The sequence below is a fragment of the Nerophis lumbriciformis genome, linkage group LG22 (assembly GCF_033978685.3).
Source record: "Nerophis lumbriciformis linkage group LG22, RoL_Nlum_v2.1, whole genome shotgun sequence".
NCBI classification, from domain to species: domain Eukaryota; kingdom Metazoa; phylum Chordata; class Actinopteri; order Syngnathiformes; family Syngnathidae; genus Nerophis; species Nerophis lumbriciformis.
The window spans coordinates 14,754,437-14,774,558 of NC_084569.2; the positions used below are offsets into that span (position 1 = coordinate 14,754,437).

A 20,122-nucleotide genomic window follows, 5' to 3' on the forward strand; every position below is an offset into this window, starting at 1 on the left:
TATATCTGCATTTCTCATGACATATTATCTGTATGTAATATTGCCTGCATTTCTGATAGTGGTTTGTGTGCCGTTTATAGACCACAGCGAACGTGACCTCGCTTGCAAAGATTGTAATAAATCCATTAGACAGCCCGCCATTTCCTTTAACTTGGACTCACACATCTATACCCTTTGGCCATTCTAAGCCAGTCTACCATAAATTGATTAACGTGGACCCCGACTCAAACAAGTTGAAAAACTTATTCGGGTGTTACCATTTAGTGGTCAATTGTACGGAATATGGACTGTACTGTGCAATCTACTAATAAAAGTCTCAATCAATCAATCCTTTAGAGGAGTTGTCTGACCCCCTGAGAAGCCTGCGTTTTACTAATGTCTTCCAATGTTGTAAAAATGTGAAGAATAAATATTACATTTCAACATTTCTGTCAACGAAGATTTGTGTCAGCCTGCGACACATAGTCATTTTGATAGTAGGCTAATCTTTGCTAATACAGACACTTACACCATGTGTTGCCTTCATTATATCACTTATAGAAGGATTTTATTTTTTTGCGGCTCCAGACTGTTGTTGTTTTTGTATTTTCGGTCCAATATGGCTCTTAACATTTTGGGCTGCCGACCCCTGCCTTAGTCTATTAAACCCATCTCCATATTGACTCGCACAATGACCTTCACTTTTACTTTGAAACCCCTCCGCACCACTTCAGTCCATTCCTGTGGCCTTTCCCCACAGGCGGTGATGCAATCCTGCGACTCCTGCGTGCAATCACAAGGCCCCGGAGTTGCACGGTCAGCCAGGAAGAGGCGTCGGCCACACTGCTTCTCACTCATGCAGCCAATAGAGAAACAGCCCCCAACTCATTGTCGGTGACTGATGCAGGAAAGGCGATAAAAGGCACAGTTTTACGACATATTCAGGTAAACATGTTTAGTTGTGCTGGCATGCCCGAAGATGTTTGGTTTTTCCGTTCTAGTATTTCTGTGGAGGGTAAACCCCACCAATCCCCCATTCAGCAGCTGCATGTGGTTTATTGGGGTTGCTGGATGAGGTCTGCGTTTCGGAAGTGAGGTTTTTGGCTCCTTCTCCATGGCCTGTTCTCACATTTTTATTTTTTGTAACAGGCTTTTAGAAGTAAAGAAATGCACTGCGTGTAATTTATTATTTCCATGACTGGAGTGTCCTGAAAATAATAAGCTTGATCCCTTGCAAATTTAAAAAGTAATGTTGTGGCATGCTTCTCAGTAAGGATGGACATGTGGCAACGTTTTCCTGAAATGAACGGTCAATAATGCAGTAATTATCATTTTTATCGGGGAAGTCTGAATGTTCTGAACTCCTTGATCCATAACATAGATATACAGTCATGGTCAAAACAGAACTTTCCTCCAGAAGGTCTTATCTTTGTCCATGTGATGTTAGATGAAACAAAAATTCATCTGTTTGGCCACAATACCCAGCAATATGTTTGGAGTATTATACTTTGGGCCTGTTTTGCTGCCAATGGAACTGGTGCTTTACAGAGAGTAAATGGGACAATGAAAAAGGAGGATTACCTCCAAATTCTTCAGCACAACCTAAAATCATCAGCCCGGAGGTTGGGTCTCCGGCGCATTTGGGTGTTGCATCAGGACAATGACCCCAAACACACGTCAAAAGTGGTAAAGAAATGGCTAAATCAGGCTAGAATTAAGGTTTTAAGAATGGCCTTCCCAATGTCCTGACTTAAACCCCATTGAGAACATGTGGACAATGCTGAAGAAACAAGTCCATGTCAGAAAACCAACAAATTTAGCTGAACTGCACCAATTTTGTCAAGAGGAGTGGTCAAAAATTCAACCAGAAGCTTGTGGATGGCTACCAAAAGCGCCTTATTGCAGTGAAACTTGCCAAGGGACATGTAACCAAATATTAACATTGCTGTATGTATACTTTCGACCCAGCAGATTTGGTCGCATTTTCAGTAGACCCATAATAAATTCATAAAAGAACCAAACTTCATAAATGTTTTATGTGACCAACAAGTATGTGCTCCAATCACTCTATCACAAAAAAAGAGTTGTAGAAATTATTGTAAACTCAAGACAGCCATGACATTATGTTCTCTACAAGTGTATGTAAACTTTTGACCACGACTGTATATGTTGAGAATAGTGGAGATATGTTTCTACCTCAACTCTCTCTTCCCATAGCTGCCATTTACTTTAGACAACAAACCGAGTCCACTCGTCAATAGTAAGTAAGTACTATCAATACCATTAGTGCTCATGTACAATACTCCGTGTTGTACATTTTGGCTTAGCTCCTGATTTTAAGAGGGAACATTTGGCAATAGTTCTATTTTAGTAAGTATAGAAGGCCTTAGTTTAATAACATTCCCATTCCCAAGGGGCGCCGGATGTTGGCAGACCAGTCAGCAATCCTATTGAATGGGATTGTGCTGAAAATCTCAATTTCCCCTCGGGGGTTAATAAAGTACTTCTGATTCTGATTCTGAGATGCAGCAGGCAAGGAAAAGTATACATACAAAAAGAAAAGAGTGTAAAAACAAGGTATCCTACAAAATAAAACAAATACAAATGATAAATAAATGATTACCGTATTTTTCGGACTATAAATCGCAGGGTTTTTTTCATAGTTTGGTGCGACTTATACTCAGGAGCGACTTATGTGTGAAATTATTAACACATTACCGTAAAATATCAAATAATATTATTTAGCTCATTCACGTAAGCGACTAGACGTATAAGATTTCATGGGATTTAGCGATTAGGAGTGACAGATTGTTTGGTAAACGTACAGCATGTTCTATATGTTATAGTTATTTGAATGACTCTTACCATAATATGTTACGTTAACATACCAAGCACTTTCTCAGTTATTTATGCGTCATATAACGTACACTTATTCAGCCTGTTGTTCACTATTCTTTATTTATTTTAAATTGCCTTTCAAATGTCTATTCTTGGCGTTGGATTTTATCAAATAAATTTCCCCAAAAAATGCGACTTATACTCCAGTGTGACTTGTATATGTTTTTTTTCCTTCTTTATTATGCATTTTCGGCCGGTGCGACTTATAGTCCGAAAAATACGGTAGGCATTTCAAAATAATACATTATGACCTTTTAAGCATCGTATTATTTCGGTATACAAGTGTCTAGTGTTAATTCACATATGTGTGTGTGTGTGTGTGTGTGTGTGTGTGTGTGTGTGTGTGTGTATATATATATATATATATATATATATATATGTGTGTATGTATATATATATATATATATATATATATATATGTGTGTATGTGTGTGTGTACAAAGATACAAAGCATTGCTATTGCGACATCTAGTGGACACATTTAGAACAGCAGTTTCTTTCATTCAAAAATTTTGGCTCATTTTTATACTTGGCAAACTCATCCCGCGGGCCGGATAAAAACTGTTCGGGCCGTACATTTGACACCCCTGATTTATAGCCACATGTTCCAATACTTAAGTCCATGTAGCGCTCTCCATTGGAGCCTAGGCAATCAACTAAATGCACTTAAAACACACCCACCCTAGTTTATCAGCATTTTGTATCCAGACCTCCCCCGAAAGGCAGCGGCAATGACCAAAAGGTCAGGTCAGGAACTCAACGCGCTGGCACCTTTTTAAAAACACCACACACACAAAATGCAAAAGAGTGCAGTGAGAGACACAGGTGTCAAACAGCTTCGCCCTAATAAGAGCTCGACACAAGATACTCCATCAGCACCAGTGCAGACAGACTGGGAAAAAATCCAGAAATCTGTCTCTCTCTAACAGAGTGCAGATTAATAGCGGCGACTCCGGTATGGAAAGTGAGGTTTAATAGGCAGCAATATGTGGTTGTGTTTCACTGCTGACTGACTGCGGTGCTATTACATGTCTGTCACCCACGCTCTTTCTGCTTTCTGGCCAGAGTACTGTAGCAGCACTGGGAGGAGTCCTCCTGTCTCTCGTTATTTCCTGTACTGGGCCAATGCAAGATGTTTTTTGTTTTTTTTTGTACAAAAAAACCTAAGGTAATACGAGCCTGGCAACAGATTTATGCAACATGGCTTCCATGGGGCAGCGGATGGCTCTGGATGTGGGCTGGTTTTATAACGTTCCTTTGTGGGATGACACTTCTTGTCGCTGCAACAGGCAGGAAGACACATGTGTACCAGTTAGGGTTGTACGGTATACCGGTATTAGTATAGTACCGCGATACTAATGAATCATAATCGGTACTATACTGCCTCTGAAAAGTACCGGTCCGCCACAGACAGTGTGTAGACAGAAATGAGAGAACGGACGCATTTTGGCTTAAAAACTAACGATAAAGGTGAAGTTATAACACTGAAATGCCCACCGAATGAGGTGCTTTAAGACATGGCTAGCTAGCTAGCGGCTAAAGTATAACCCAAGTCGGCAGTGTTTTAGTGATTTCAAAATCACTAATACTTGTCTCAATGGCGACAAAGTAAGTTTCTTACAAGTATCATCCCTGCAGGACGAGGAATAGCCTAACATGCTTCACTACACACCGTAGCTCACAGGCGTCACAATGTAAACAAACGTCATCGGTGGATCTACACCTGACATCCACTGTAATGATACCAAGTACAGTAGCTTATTTAGTCGATGCACCACAACATCTTTCGTTTTTTAAAAATGTATATTATGTTTATAAACTCGGGAAATATATCCCTGGAAACATGAGGACTTTGAATATGACCAATGTATGATTCTGTAACGACTTGGTATCGGATTGATACCCAAATTTTTGGTATCATCCAAAACTAATGTAAAGTATTAAACTGAAGAATAAGTGATTACATTTTAACAGACGTGTAGATAGAACATGTTAAAAGAGAAAGTAAGCAGATATTAACAGTAAATGAACAAGTAGATTAATTATTCACTTTCTACCACTTGTCCTTAATGTTGACAAAATAATAGAATGATAAATGACACAATATGTTACTGCATATGTCAGCAGACTAAATTAGGAGCCTTTGTTTGCTTACTTACGACTAAAAGACAAGTTGTCTTGTATGTTCACTATTTCATTTAAGGACAAACTTGCAATAAGAAACATGTGTTTAATGTACCCTCAGATTTTTTGTTAAAAATAAAGCCAATAATGCCATTTTTTGTGGTGCTCTTTATTTAGAAAAAGTGCCGAAAAGTATTGAAATATTTTTGGTATCGGTACCAAAATTTTGGTATCGGTACCAAAATATTGGTATCGGGACAACACTAGTACCAGTATAAATCAAGTAGGGGTTAACGCACGATCGATTCCCACTTCTTACCACTTGTCTTTCACTCTTCTTGTGTTCTTGGCTCCACCCTGATGCCTTCATTTGTTGCGCCGTGCATCCAAGCGAAAGCGAGAGACAGATGCAAGAGGACAGATGGGGGCTGCCTGAGATGGTGATGCACAGAGTTTGGCGTAATGTTGCAAAATGGAGTAGCAGCTATCTCTGGATTTCTACCTTCATTCTACAAAGGATTTTTTTAAAACACTGTTTGTACGGTATAAACCACACCTAACCTTACCCGTGTCCACACACAACAATGCCACCGTTTAAGACCCCCGCCCCCTCCGTCCGCTGGCGCAACGCGACCTAGTACGCATGCAGAAAAAAGAAAAAAAAAGTCCATCTGCTCCAAGCTCTCTAGTAGATGACTTTACTTCACTGTAAAGTTATTTAAAAGACCTATATTGTAAATAGTTATCTCCTTTGACCAATATCCAGTGTTGTGGTATTTCAATGAACTAGAATCCAGTGTGCTGTGGGGCCCTATTGTAGTGCATCACACCTGAGCCATCATAAATTAATCAAATCTTTAATCGACATGAGAAAGTAGACAATGTGGGACACGAGAGGATGGTTCCATCTTTCAGCTGCGCGCTAATGGCGGAGTTAGCGAAGATGTGAGCATCATGCACTGGGAAAAAATCCAGAAATCACCCACGCCAAGTGGGTGATTTCTGGATTTTTTCAAGTTATAACACTGACAAGACAAAGTGTTATAACTTCATCTTTTATCTTTAATTTTTAAGCCAAAATGCGTCCGTTCTCCCTTTTCTGTCTACACACTGTCTGCTTGTAAGTACTGCTTGGCCATTTCACAGTCACATCCATAAAGCAATATTTGTAGTCACACACTGCCTATCATGATCACATCCACGGGAGGAAGGGACCAAGTTTTCCAGCAAGTAGAATCACAGCTGACTGTTCGAAAGTTCTCTTGCCGTCTGAGAAGTGTTGTATCCGAATTAGCTGCAATCGCCCGTTGCCTTCTCCTAAGGTAATGTGTGATTTCCAAAAGCGCCTGTACATGTACAAGAAGGAGAAACACGGTCATGTTTGCATGATCCGCCTCCATCTTTGTTATGAAGCTGACTGTGGTGCGTTCTTTCTGATGTCAGTTCCTGTGTGGGGCGTGAACTTTCTGGCGTCACTTCCTCTCCGAACTCTTTGTAAACGAGCAATGAGTCCATACAAAGCTAAGTGCCGGAGATTCAAGAAACACACAGCTGACTCACCTGTGTAAAAATTTGTCCGAGGAAGGGGACCTTAAATGATGGTTTAGTGTGGCTGAAATGGGGCTTAGGCTAAATAATTATCGTTTAAGGGGTTAAACGACTTAGTGTAGACATGGCCTTCGTATAGTACCGCGATACTAATAAATGATATTCGGTACTATACCGCCACTAAAAAGTACCAGCCTCCCACCCATTGGCGTCGTCACGGTTAGCTAGCTAGCAGCTAATGACTATCCGCAGTCTACAGTGTTGTAATTACGTCTAAATCATTAAACCTTGTCTTCATCATGGAGACAAGTCAAGTACATTTATTTCAAGAATCATCCCTGTAGGACGAGTGATAACTATTCATGCTTCACTTCATACCGCAACACACCGGAGTCATGACTTTTGACGTGTTAAAATGGTCTGAAGTAGGCAAAGCAACCATTAAGACAACGATCTTAACTTTGAATACTCATTTTGGGAGAATATTTTCACTGCAACACAACATAAACACTACAGAACAAATTCCCTGCAGCACCAACTCTTCCGGGACACTACAATGTAAACAAAAGCCGTTTGTTGATCTACACCCACTGTAATGATACCAAGTACAAGAGCGTATCTAGTCGATACTATGAATACATCAATATTTTTTAGCATCACAAAATCTTTCGTTTTTTATTTATTTATATTGTTTATAAACTCAGGAAATATGTCCCTGGACACATGAGGACTTTGAATATGACCAATGTAAGATCCTGTAACTACTTGGTATCGGATTGATACCCAAATTTGTGGTATCATCCAAAACTAATGTAAAGTATCAAACAACATAAGAATAAGTGATTATTACATTTTAACAGAAGTGTAGATAGAACATATTAAAAGAGAAAGTAAGCAGATATTAACAGTGAATGAACAAGTAGATTAATAATTCATTTTCTACCACTTGTCCTTAATTTTGACAAAATAATAGAATGATAAATGACACAATTTGTTACTGCATTTGTCAGCAGCTAAATTCAGAGCCTTTGTTTATTTACTTACTACTAAAAGACAAGTTGTCTTGTAAGTTCACTATTTTATTTAAGGACAAAATTGCAATAAGAAACATGTTCAAGCCAATAATGCAATTTTTTTGGGGTCCCCTTTATTTAGAAAAGTACCGAAATACATTTTGGTACCGGCACCAAAATTTTTGTTTCATCTGACATCACATGGACAAAGATAAGACCTTCTGGAGGAAAGTTCTGTGGTCAGATGAAACAAAAATGTAGCTGTTTGGCCACAACACCCAGCAATATGTTTGGAGGAGAAAAGGTGAGGCCTTTAATCCCAGAAACAACAGGTTTGGTCTTGGGCGCAGTTGGGTGTTGCAACAGGACAATGACCCCAAACACATGTCAAAAGTGGTAAAGGAATGGCTAAATCAGGCTAGAACTAAGGTTTTAGAATGGCCTTCCCAAAGTCCTGACTTAAACGTGTGGACAATGCTAAAGAAACAAGTCCATGTCAGAAAACCAACAAATTTAGCTGATCTGCACCAATTTTGTCAAGAGGAGTGGTCAAAAATTCAACCAGAAGCTTGTGGATGGCTACCAAAAGCGCCTTATTGCAGTGAAACTTGCCAAGGGACATGTAACCAAATATTAACATTGCTGTATGTAAACTTTTGACCCAGCAGATTTGGTCACATTTTCAGTAGACCCATAATAAATTCATAAAAGAATCAAACTTCATGAATGTTTTTTGTGACAAACAAGTATGTGCTCCAATCATGCTATCACAAAAAAATAAGAGTTGTAGAAATGATTGGAAACTCAAGACAGCCATGACATTATGTTCTTTACAAGGGTATGTAAACTTTTGACCACGACTGTAAAAATAATTCACAATTTCCTGTAAGCAAGCGGAAGTGTCTCAGATCATGTTTTGGGGATTTTAACCATGTCAAAATATTGAGTTTTTACATTAAATTTTACATTTATAATGACTCAAAGACTACCACAGGTCGGTTTCACTATAGCTGCTGTTAGAATATAGTTTACACATTTTGTCACGTAGTTAAAATGTGATTCTGAAGCAAACCTTACCCAGACTATACTTCCAGCGGCCCCCCAGTTAAATTGCGTTGATGGTGGAGGCTAATGAATGCACTAATTATGTCTCATCAGTCTCTAAATGAAATATTAAACTGAGACATGATTACATTTGTGCTCAAAGTCAGATGACTACAATACTTAAATGCAATATTTCCCACACGCTCATTAGGGGTGTGGGAAAAAATCGATTCCAATTCGAATCGCGATTCTCACGTTGTGCGATTCAGTATCGATTCTCATTTTTAAAAAATCTTTTTTATTCTTTTTTTTATTGTATTTTTTTATTTTTTATTAATCAATCCAACAAAACAATACACAGCAATACCATAACAAGGCAATCCAATTCCAAAACCAAACCCGACCCAGCAACACTCAGAACTGCAATAAACAGAGCAATTGAGAGGAGACACAAACACGACACAGAACAAACCAAAGCTAGTGAAACAAAAATGAATATTATCAGCAACAGTATCAATATTAGTTACAATTTCAACATAGCCGTGATTAAAAATCCCTCATTGACATTATCATTAGACATTTATAAAAAATAAAAAAAAATGAACAATACACTTGCATCGCATTTCATAAGCTTGACAACACACTGTGTCCAATATTTTCACAAAGATAAGGTAAGTCATATTTTTGGTTCATTTAATAGTTAAAACAAATTAACATTATTGCAAACAGTTGATAAAACATTGTCCTTTTACAATTTATAAAAGCTTTTTACAAAAATCTACTACTCTGCTTGCATGTCAGCAGACTGGGGTAGATCCTGCTGAAATCCTATGTATTGAATGAATAGAGAATCGTTTTGAATCGGGAAAATAACGTTTGTGAATCGAGAATCGCGTTGAATCGAAAAAAAAAATCGATTTTGAATCGAATCGTGACCCCAAGAATCGATATTGAATCGAATCGTGGGACACCCAAAGATTCGCAGTCCTAACGCTCATGTCAACATTTTGAAAGCTCGGTTCAACTTGACTGACTGAACAGGGAGGGCACGAGAGGGACATTAGAATGCAGTGAAACTGGTTTTAATTATTGTATGATAGATGTTCTACAGTCAAAGAAATCTGAATTTATTGTTTGAAAAGCATAGAAAATAATAGAATTACAAGAAACTTCCATAAAACCTTAATTGTTAAATTTTTTGCAATAACACAAGTGTAAAAATAAGTTAACCGCGAGACCTGGGCCTATAACACATTTTGCTGCATAATATATTGTCCCACAAATTATTGCCGACAAATGATATCATTGTCAGATCTACTTGTCACTGCAGTAGTTGAACGTCAACCTGTTGATTCACTTTTTTCGCTCCATCGAACAGGTCAGTGTATGGATGCAAAACTATTTTCTTCAGCTAAACTCAAACAAAACTAAAATCTTTAGTCCAAAGAAGCAAAAAAAACGTATTATTAATCTTGAGCTTCCTGAAACCTAACAATCAGGTTAGAAGTCTAGGGGTAAAAATGCACTCGGACGTAAACTTTAATTGCCACATTAAAAGTCAATAACATCAGAAGCTTTTTACCACCTAAAAACATTGCCAAAATTAGAGGAATAATGTCCAAAGCAGACTTAAAAGACTAATCCATGCCTTTGTCTACAGCAAGTTAGAATACTGTAATGGCCTTCTCACTGGGCTCTCTACACAAGCTGTAAAGCAGCTGCAGTACATCCAGAATGCTGCTGATCGAGTCCTGACTAGAACCAGAAAATATGACCACTTTAGTCCAGTGCTTAGTTCACTGCACAGCCCTTCTTGTGTACAAGTCTTTTCATGGTCTTGTGCCAAAGTACATATCTGGCATGTTAGAGCCATATGAACCATCTCGAGCTCTGAGAACCTCAGGGAGTGGTCTCCTGCTGGTGCCAAGAGCCAGAACCAAACATGGTTAGGCTGCGTTTCACTTTTATGCTTCTAAAATCTGGAATAGTCTTCCAGAATTTGTGAGACAGGCCTCAACGTTGGCAATGTTCAAATCAAGGCTGAGAGACGACAAAGAAAACAAACAATTTATCAATGATGGCAAAGTTATCGAGTTTATTTTCATTTATCGTCAGTTAGATTTTTTTGACTATCGGCCCAGGCTTATTAACAGCTCTTGTCTTTCATTTCCTTTGAAGAATATTTAAATACTATTCTGTGACAAACATTTTTCCACTTTTATCTCATCCTTGGCACTATATGTCTTCAAATTTTTGGTCAAAATCCATCCCAAAATGGGAAATAGCACACAAATATCAAACCTCAGATGACTTGGCTGAGGTCTTGTGTGATGTCATCCATGACAGTGTTTGGTCTGAACTTATTTTTCCTTACTTTGTCTGATTCAGAACTGTACAACCACAAAAAGTGTCCGGTTATAGAGGTTCCACTTTTAATATGCTTTTAATACAAAGGCCTATTATGTAATAGTATTCATCCGAGTACAAAGTGCAACCTCACACCAGCGTAACAACACAACAGAATGTGCATTAAATTAGTGCAGATGTATCTCCATAACACCACAGGAAGGTAAACACTTTAAGCGGCCAAACTTTTCTCTTCTGAGAATATATGCTGAAGTCTTATATAATGCTCGGTCAGACTTGGGGGGCTGATGGAAAATGCGAGGGAGGGACGAAGGGGAAAAACAGTTGAAAGCGAGGAGTGGATGGAGGGAAGAAGGGGCAGCTGCCGTCGAACAGGACTGGATCTGCCCAGACAGCAAGCCAGACCCAAGCCCAGACTTGAGAGCTTTATTTCAGCCGTGGAAAAAAAACCTCCCGATTGCTTAGAGAAGCCTTCACCCTTTCTACAGTCGTGGTCAAAAGTTTACATACACTTGTAAAGGACATAATGTCATGGCCGTCTTGAGTTTTCCAATCATTTCTACAACTCTTATTTTTTTGTGATAGTGATTGGAGCACATACTTGTCACAAAAAGTAGTAGAAGTTTGGTTCTTTTATGAATTTATTATGGGTCTACTGAAAATGCGACCAAATCTGCTGGGTCAAAAGAATACATACAGCAATTTTAATATTTGGTTATGGCCCTTGGCAAGTTTCACTGCAATAAGGTGCTTTTGGTAGCCATCCACAAGCTTCTGGGTGAATTGACCACAGAACTTTCCTCCAGAAGGTCTTATCTTTGTCCATGTGATGTCAGATGAAACAAAAATTGAGCTGTTTGGCCACAATACCCAACAATATGTTTGGAGGAGGGCTTCACGGTGGAAGAGGGGTTAGTGCATCTGCCTCACAATACGAAGGTCCTGAGTAGTCTTGGGTTCAATCCCGGGCTCGGGATCTTTCTGTGTGGAGTTTGCATTAGGGCTGCAGCTAACGATTATTTTTCTATCGATTAATCTATAGATTATTTTTTTCGATTAATCGGTTAATCTATAGATTATTTTATCGATTAATCTATAGATTATTTTTCCTTTTACCGATTTTTTTTTTTTAATTTAAAATGAAGAGGAAAAAATAAATGTAGGCCAGTTTTTTCAAAAGGCATGGCTTTTATTTACAAAAAAAAAAGTATGGCCACTCAGTCAACATTGACAACAACATGACAAAATATTCTGTAACAATGTAAACATTTAAAACTTTTAACATTTAACAAAATTAAAAGTAGCTTATTTGCTTTTTAATGTGCAAATATAAAAGTAAACATCCAGTGCAAATCTTAATATTCTGGAATAGTATAAGCATTTCAAAAGTAAAAGTATTGCTTATTTTGCTTTAAAATGTGCAAAAATAAAGATAAACATCCAATATAAAAAAGTGCAAAACGGAAATATTCTGTAACAAGTGTAAACATTTCAACAAAAGTAAAAGTATTGCTTATTTGCTAAAATGTGCAAAAATAAAGCTAAACATCCAATACAAAAAAGTGTACAGTGTAAACATTTCAACAAAAGTAAAAGTATTGCTTATTTTGCTTAATAACACAACAATGATAGTATGATTAAAGTGAAAGTTAATTGTTCGTTTGTACATAGTATATGTAACTGTTAATGTTGTAAAAGGTATTTGCACAACTAATTAACGTTAGCGTTTGTGACACGTCTTGTGCCGTGGGGTTCTTTCAGGACCGACAGACTGAACGCCAGACGGCTTTGCCAGGTTTACAATCTTTTAATTTTACACAAAGTCTTTTCTCTTCCAACTGCGCGGATCGCGCACCTGGGCACGATTGCGGCGTCGCTCCCGGCGCGCCCCGCCTCGCCGCTCGCTCGCCGCCGCCGCCTCTCCACAGCGTTAAAGAGGAGCGCGTCTTTGTAAACACTGAACAGGCACGCCAAACGCGCCTCTCAGAGCGAAACGGTGCTTTAGTTTATGAATTTACAACGCAGATACAAATGACACATTCATGTTTTTGTGTAATAATGACAACGTATACGCACGCGGACGATTGACTTGTTGATGGTGATGGCAAGAACGCTGTCGGGGGTTTTCTTTTCAAATGTTCGTTCATAGCCGTTGTGCTGCTATGATAGGCCATTTCCGCTCGACACAGTGTGCATACAACATTATTAGGCCGTTTATTGAAATACTCCCACACTTTTGACGACTTTTGGCGTGCTTTTTTCCCCTCGCTCGCATCGTCTGCTTTGCGCTCCGTTATGACAGTAAAGTAGTGTGACGTAAATATGCGACGCGCCGACGCACAAAAACGGCGTCGACATATTTACGTAACCGATGACGTCGACTACGTCGACGCGTCGTTTCAGCCTTAGTTTGCATGTTCTCCCCGTGACTGCGTGGGTTCCCTCCGGGTACTCCGGCTTCCTCCCACTTCCAAAGACATGCACCTGGGGATAAGTTGATTGGCAACACTAAATTGGCCCTAGTGTGTGGATGTGAGTGTGAATGTTGTCTGTCTATCTGTGTTGGCCCTGCGATGAGTTGGCGACTTGTCCAGGGTGTACCCCGCCTTCCGCCCGATTGTAGCTGAGATAGGCTCCAGCGCCCCCGCGACCCCAAAGGGAATAAGCGGTAGAAAATGGATGGATGGATGGATGTTTGGAGGAGAAAAGGTGAGGCCTTTAATCCCAGAAACACCATCCTACCGTCAAGCATGGTGGTGGTAGTATTATGCTCTGGGCCTGTTTGGTTGCCAATGGAACTGCTGCTTTACAGAGAGTAAATGGGACAATGAAAGAGGAGTATTACCTCCAAATTCTTCAGGACAACCTAAAATCATCAGCCCAGAGGTTGGGTCTTGGGCGCAGTTGGGTGTTCCAACAGGACAATGACCCCAAACACACAAAAGTGGAAAAGGAATGGCTAGAATGAAGGTTTTAGAATGGCCTTCCCAAAGTCCTGTCTTAAACGTGTGGACAATGCTGAAGAAACAAGTCCATATCAGAAAACCAAAAAATTTAGCTGAACTGCACCATTTTTTTAAGAGGAGTGGTCAAAAACTCAACCAGAAGCTTGTGGATGGCTACCAAAAGCGCCTTATTGCAGTGAAACTTGCCAAGGGACATGTAACCAAATATTAACATTGCTGTATGTATACTTTCGACCCAGCAGATTTGGTCACATTTTCAGTAGACCCATAATAAATTCATAAAAGAACCAAACTTCATAAAAGTGTTTTGTGACCAACAAGTATGTGCTCCAATCACTCTATCACAAAAAAATAAGAGTTGTAGAAATTAATGGAAACTCAAGACAGCCATGACGTTTACAAGTGTATGTAAACTTTTGACCACAATTGTATTTCTTCAAACAAGCAAACATGGCTCCATCAAGGAGGAGAATGGAGAAGGCAAGAGTGTTGGCAAAGCATGTAAATAATAATACAAACCAGCTGTGTCTCCACTGGACTGTATTACAGTGCGGGCATCATCATCATTATGCTGGAAACTAACACAACCCCCCCACCACCATTTTTATCCTTTACATAAATCCAGCCATGGTCTGCATATTGTCTGCACAGAGCAATGAAAAGAATGAGAGGAGAAAGGGTGGGGTAGTTAGTGGAGTGTTTATTTTGGAAATGCACGCCTGCAGCAGGAGAAGTGACCCTTAAACATCACCATGCTAGATCCTTCTAGGGCAGAGCTAATCAACAAGTGGCTTGGGGGCCAAATTCGGCCCTAGAATGACAGAATACTAGCCCCTAAGTTCAGTTCAAAACTTGTGAGACAAATATTTGTGCAGCAAATTCCTAAAAACACTGGCGTAGTGTTGTCCCGATACCAATATTTTGGTATCACCGATATTTTCTATCCCCTCCTGCTCCGGCCCGGCTGCACCAAATGATAATATAAATACATTAAATAAAGTGAAATACAAATAAGGCAACAAGAGAAGTATCCCACACTTTTGTAAAGTAAATTTGTACAGCCGATATTGATTGATTAATTGAAACTTGTATTAGTAGATTGCACAGTGAAGTACATATTCCGTACAACTAAATGGTAACACCCGAATAAGTTTTCCAACTTGTTTAAGTCGGGGTCCACTTAAATTGATTCATGATACAGATATATACTATTTTTATAATACAGTCATCACACAAGGGATGATGACAAGATATGGGAATCTACATCAACTATATGATTTGCCTGAGAAGCTAGACAGGACCAAAAAAATAAAATAAAATTTAAATAAATAAAAATAAAATAAAATATTTTGGTACCGTACCAAAATTATTTCGATATTTTTCTAAATAAAGGGGACCACAAAAACAATATTGGCTTTATTTTAACAAAAAATATTAGGGTACATTAAACATATGTTTCTTATTGCAATTTTGTCCATAAATAAAATAGTGAACATACTAGACAACTTGTCTTTTATTAATAAGTAAACACACAAAGGCTCCTAATTTAGCTGTTGACATATGCAGTAACATATTGTGTCATTTTCCATTCTATTATTTTGTCAAAAATTTTAAGTACAAGTGGTAGAAAATGAATTACTAATCTACTTGTTCATTTACTGTTAATATCTGCTTACTTTTCCTTTTAACATGTTCTATCTACACTTCTGTTAAAATGTAATAATCACTTATTCTTCTGTTTGATACTTTACATTAGTTTTGGATGATACCACAAATTTGGGTATCAATCCGATACCAAGTAGTTACAGGATCATACATTGGTCATATTCAAAGTCCTCATGTGTCCAGGGACGTATTTCCTTGTTTATAAACATAATAATATAAACATTAAAAAAAAACGAAATATGTTGTGATGCCAAAAATATTGACGTAATCATAATGGAATCGACTAGATACGCTACTGTACTTGGTATCATTACAGTGGATGTTAGGTGTAGATCCACCAATGGCGTTTGTTTACATTTTGACGCCGGTGAGCTACGGTGTGTAGTGAAGCATGTTTAGCTATTCCTCGTCCTGCAGGGATGATACTTGGCGGACCGGTACCTTTCAGAAGATTTGTTTTTTTATCTTGTATTATCTCAACAGTTTGCTGGTATGTTATTACAGTATTATTCAGTGTTGTATTGCTTTGACAGCTTTTATTGTCTTATGTGCGCTGAGCATAACTTTTGTCAACCTAGATTGTTATGTGTTGTATAAATAGTTTTATTTGATTTACATAAGTGAGGTGTTCCTCAAGGCACCCCTATAAGTCCTCTCCTTTTTGAGAGTTATATATTTTTTTGCAATAGGATTTATGTAACTAAGGTGTTGCTGTAGCTTGTTTACATCAGATGTAGTTAGTAGTCATTTGTTCAATTTATTTAGTTATACTAGTAGTGTTCCCCAAGGTTCAATCTTAGGTCCTCTCTTTTTCATCATCTGGGCTATTCAAGTGGTGGCACTCTAGTTCAGTTGAAAAAACTTGTAAGGCACTCCCAATTTTGCAGCAGATTCTTAAAAACACTAGAGTACTGTCATAGAGAATAATTGTTTTTTTGTTTTTTTACAGAAGGCCCTTTAGCTCTGACGAATAAACAGATGAAATCCACGCTGGTTTTTTGTAATATACAAAACCAGTGAATTTGGCACATTGTCCAATTGGTAGATAAAAACAGAATACAATGATTTGCGAATCCTTTTCAACCTATATTCAATTGAATAGACTGCAAAGACAAGATATTTAATGTTCGAGCTGAGAAATTTCTTTTTTTTTTTTTGCAAATAATCATTAACTTATAATTTAATGGCAGCAACACATTGTAAAAAAGTTGGCACAGGGGCATTTCGCTTTTCCTTTTAACACTCCGTAAACGTTTGGGAACTGAGGAGACCAATTTTTGAAGCTTTTCAGGTGGAATTATTTCCCTTCTTGCTTGATGTACAGCTTAAGTTGTTCAACAGTCCGAGGTTTCCATTGTGTTATTTTAGTCTTCATATTGCGCCACACATTTTCAATGGGACTACAGGCAGGCCAGTCTAGTACCCGCACTCTTTTACTATGAAGCCACGCTGTTGTAACACGTGGCTTGGCATTGTCTTGCTGAAATAAGCAGGGGTGTCCATGATAACGTTATTTGGATGGCTCCAAAACCTGTATGTACCTTTCAGCATTAATGGTGCCTTCACAGTTATTCTTTGGCTTTTAACACTATGTGAGTAGTGTGGTCCTCTGTCCTCTGTTATCCTCGGGGTTTTTTTTATACATTTTGATTTCTATTTACTGTTTTAATTGGTTTTACCCTTTAAAATCGTTTTTAATCGTATGTGTTTTTATGTTGGTTTTATATTTAATTATTTTTTGTTTTTTATTCAGTCATTGTTGGAGCTAAGGATAATATTTGAATATTGTTTTTAATATTGTTGTGCAGCACTTTGGAAACATTTGTGTTGTTTAAATGTGCTATATAAATAAAGTGGATTGGATAGGATTGGATTCACAGATGTGTAAGTTACCCATGCGTTGGGCACTAACACACCCCCATACCATCACAGATGCTGGCTTTTGAATTTTGCGTCTATAACAATCCGGATGGTTCTTTTCCTCTTTGTTCCGGAGTACACGACGTCCGCAGTTTCCAAAAACTGTTTGAAATGTGGACTCATCAGACCACAGAACACTTTTACACTTTGTATCAGTCTATCTTAGATGAGTTCGGGCCCAGCGAAGCCGGTGGCATTTCTGGGTGTTGTTGATCTCTGGTTTTGGGTTTTGTACAAAAAAAGACTAATAGTGAAAGGAGAAGTCTGATACCCTAGTCCTTACTTTTCTGGAAATTTGGCCCCCACAACAATGTATTTAAATATCTCTATCTTAGGGGGAAAGGATCCAGGCTTTCAGGTGGCTATAAAAGCTCAAATAGGGTCCTTTAGCCCACTGTAGGGACTTGAGAATGGCAGACCGTGAAGCAATTAGTGGTTACAGTTTAACCTGAGAAAAATACAGACATTGAGAGCAAAGCGTAATGCTCTCCTGGACAAGTTGGCGTGAGTCAGGCTTGGCTATTTTTAATGTATATATGTCTCAAGGAGCAGACACATCACGCTGCAGGGCTCCATGCTGCCACTCCCCCTGCTGCACACAGGGAAATGATTAGCGCCGAGACGTTTGGCGAGAGGCTGCGGACTTTCAGTGATAAGATAGGCGAGAGAGTCATTAGTCTGTTCAAAGTTAAGTTTGAATTCAACTAATGGAATGTGCAACTCTGCTTGTGTGCTTGTTCGATTGGCAATAATTGCTTCCAAGCATGTACATGTAAGACATGCATGCAATGTTTATCTTGGGGGGCACGCTGTCACGGCAATGTACTAGGCACTCGCACAAGGGATGGGCGATATGGCCTGAAATATATATTGCGATATATGCTTTGGCATATAAATGATAAGTCATTTTAAAACAAATTTAAGAAGGTTCCTAATTTAACTGCTGACTTATGCTGTAACATATTTCCAGTTGTATTATTTTAAAATCTACTTGCTAATTTACTGTTAAAAGTTGGTGACTTTCTGTTGTAACATGGCTCTAGCTGCACACAAAATGTAATAAGCACTCATTATTCTGATGGTTGGATACTTTAATTTTGAGCGACACTACACATTTGAGTATTGATCCAATACCAAGTAGTTACACGGGCAATATTGCTCTTACCAATGTTCAGACCTAAAATTTTCAGGATCATTGAATAATTCATTTTTTGATATTCCAATTATTTCCTTATCCACTTTTAATATATACAACATTTATAACAAAGTCAATAGTGCAAATAATTAAAAGCAAAAGCTACTATTGGTTCTTAATTACTAAATTTGTAAACAAAAATGACAAAAAAATATTTTGTGATAATAAAAGATATCCATCTAATTGACCATATATTGACGATATTAGAGATGTCCGATAATGGCTTTTTTGCCGATATCCGATATTCCGATATTGTCCAACTCTTAATTACCGATTCCGATATCAACCGATATATACAGTCGTGGAATTAACACATGATTATGCCTAATTTTGTTGTGATGCCCTGCTGGATGGATTAAACAATGTAACAAGGTTTTCCAAAATAAATCAACTTGTTATTGAAGTCACAAAGTGCATTATTTTTTTTAACATGCCTCAAAACAGCAGCTTGGAATTTGGGACATACTCTCCCTGAGAGAGCATGAGGAGGTTGAGGGGGGCGGGGTTCTGGGTATTTGCTCTGTTGTGTTTATGTTGTGTTACGATGCGGATGTTCTCCCGAAATGTGTTTGTCATTCTTGTTTGGTGTGGGTTCACAGAGTGGCGCATATTTGTAACAGTGTTGAAGTTGTTTATACGGCCACCCTCAGTGTGACCTGTATGGCTGTTGACCAAGTATGCATTCACTTGTGTGTGTGTGTGTGTGTGTGTGTGTGTGTGTGGTGTGAGAAAAGCCGTAGGTATTTTGTGATTGGGCCGGCACGCAAAGGCAGTACCTTTAAGGTTTATTGGCGCTCTGTACTCCTCCCTACGTCCGTGTACACAGCGGCGTTTTAAAAAGTCATAAATTTTACTTTTTGAAACAGATACCGATAATTTCCGATATTACATTTTAAAGCATTTATCGGCCGATAAAATCGGCAACCCGATATTATCAGACATCTCTAGACGATATACTTGGTATCAATACTGTCTACTTGTATCGATCCGCCCACCCTTGTTTACGCTCAAAAGCTCTCGCTTAGTGGTTTGCCATGCTTTTTTTGTATTTTTTCCGGTAGCATGTTTAGCTATTGCTTGTCTTTTAGTCCTCCAGTGATAATGACAATTTATGTAAGAAACATAGTTTTTTTGCCGTCATGGAGGCATTGATTACTGATTTAAAAGCAGCTTTGCACTGTGAAGGGACATTAGCCGCTTACGAGGATGCATTGGTTCACTTGTCGCTGTCAAATTTGTGAGATACAGCTAGAATGTGTCAACATGCATTATCACGATATAACGATAGTATTAAAAGCTCTATCCTCAGTCAAATGTATGTCATTTATACATCGTCTATCATACAAATCTAACTCATACCAAATGTAAGATTGATTGAATGTGAGATTCATCACCAACTGCGC

General features: G+C 38.5%; 2 protein-coding genes across 3 annotated transcripts in view; one reads left to right on the forward strand and one right to left on the reverse strand.

Moving 5' to 3' along the window:
• The window catches only part of glis2b (GLIS family zinc finger 2b), a 76,047-nt gene that overhangs the window by 43,320 nt on the left and 12,605 nt on the right, over positions 1-20,122 (reverse strand). The gene's annotated exons all lie outside the window — the stretch shown is intronic.
• tfap4 (transcription factor AP-4 (activating enhancer binding protein 4)) overlaps positions 1-20,122 on the forward strand; it is a 77,571-nt gene that overhangs the window by 13,092 nt on the left and 44,357 nt on the right. The window contains exon 3 of one of the 2 annotated variants that reach the window (XM_061974189.1): positions 740-924. The exons of the other annotated variant lie outside the window; for it this stretch is intronic. Coding sequence (XP_061830173.1) covers positions 740-924 — 185 coding nt within the window. The remainder of the gene's footprint in view (positions 1-739; positions 925-20,122) is intronic. 2 annotated transcript variants of the gene reach the window in all.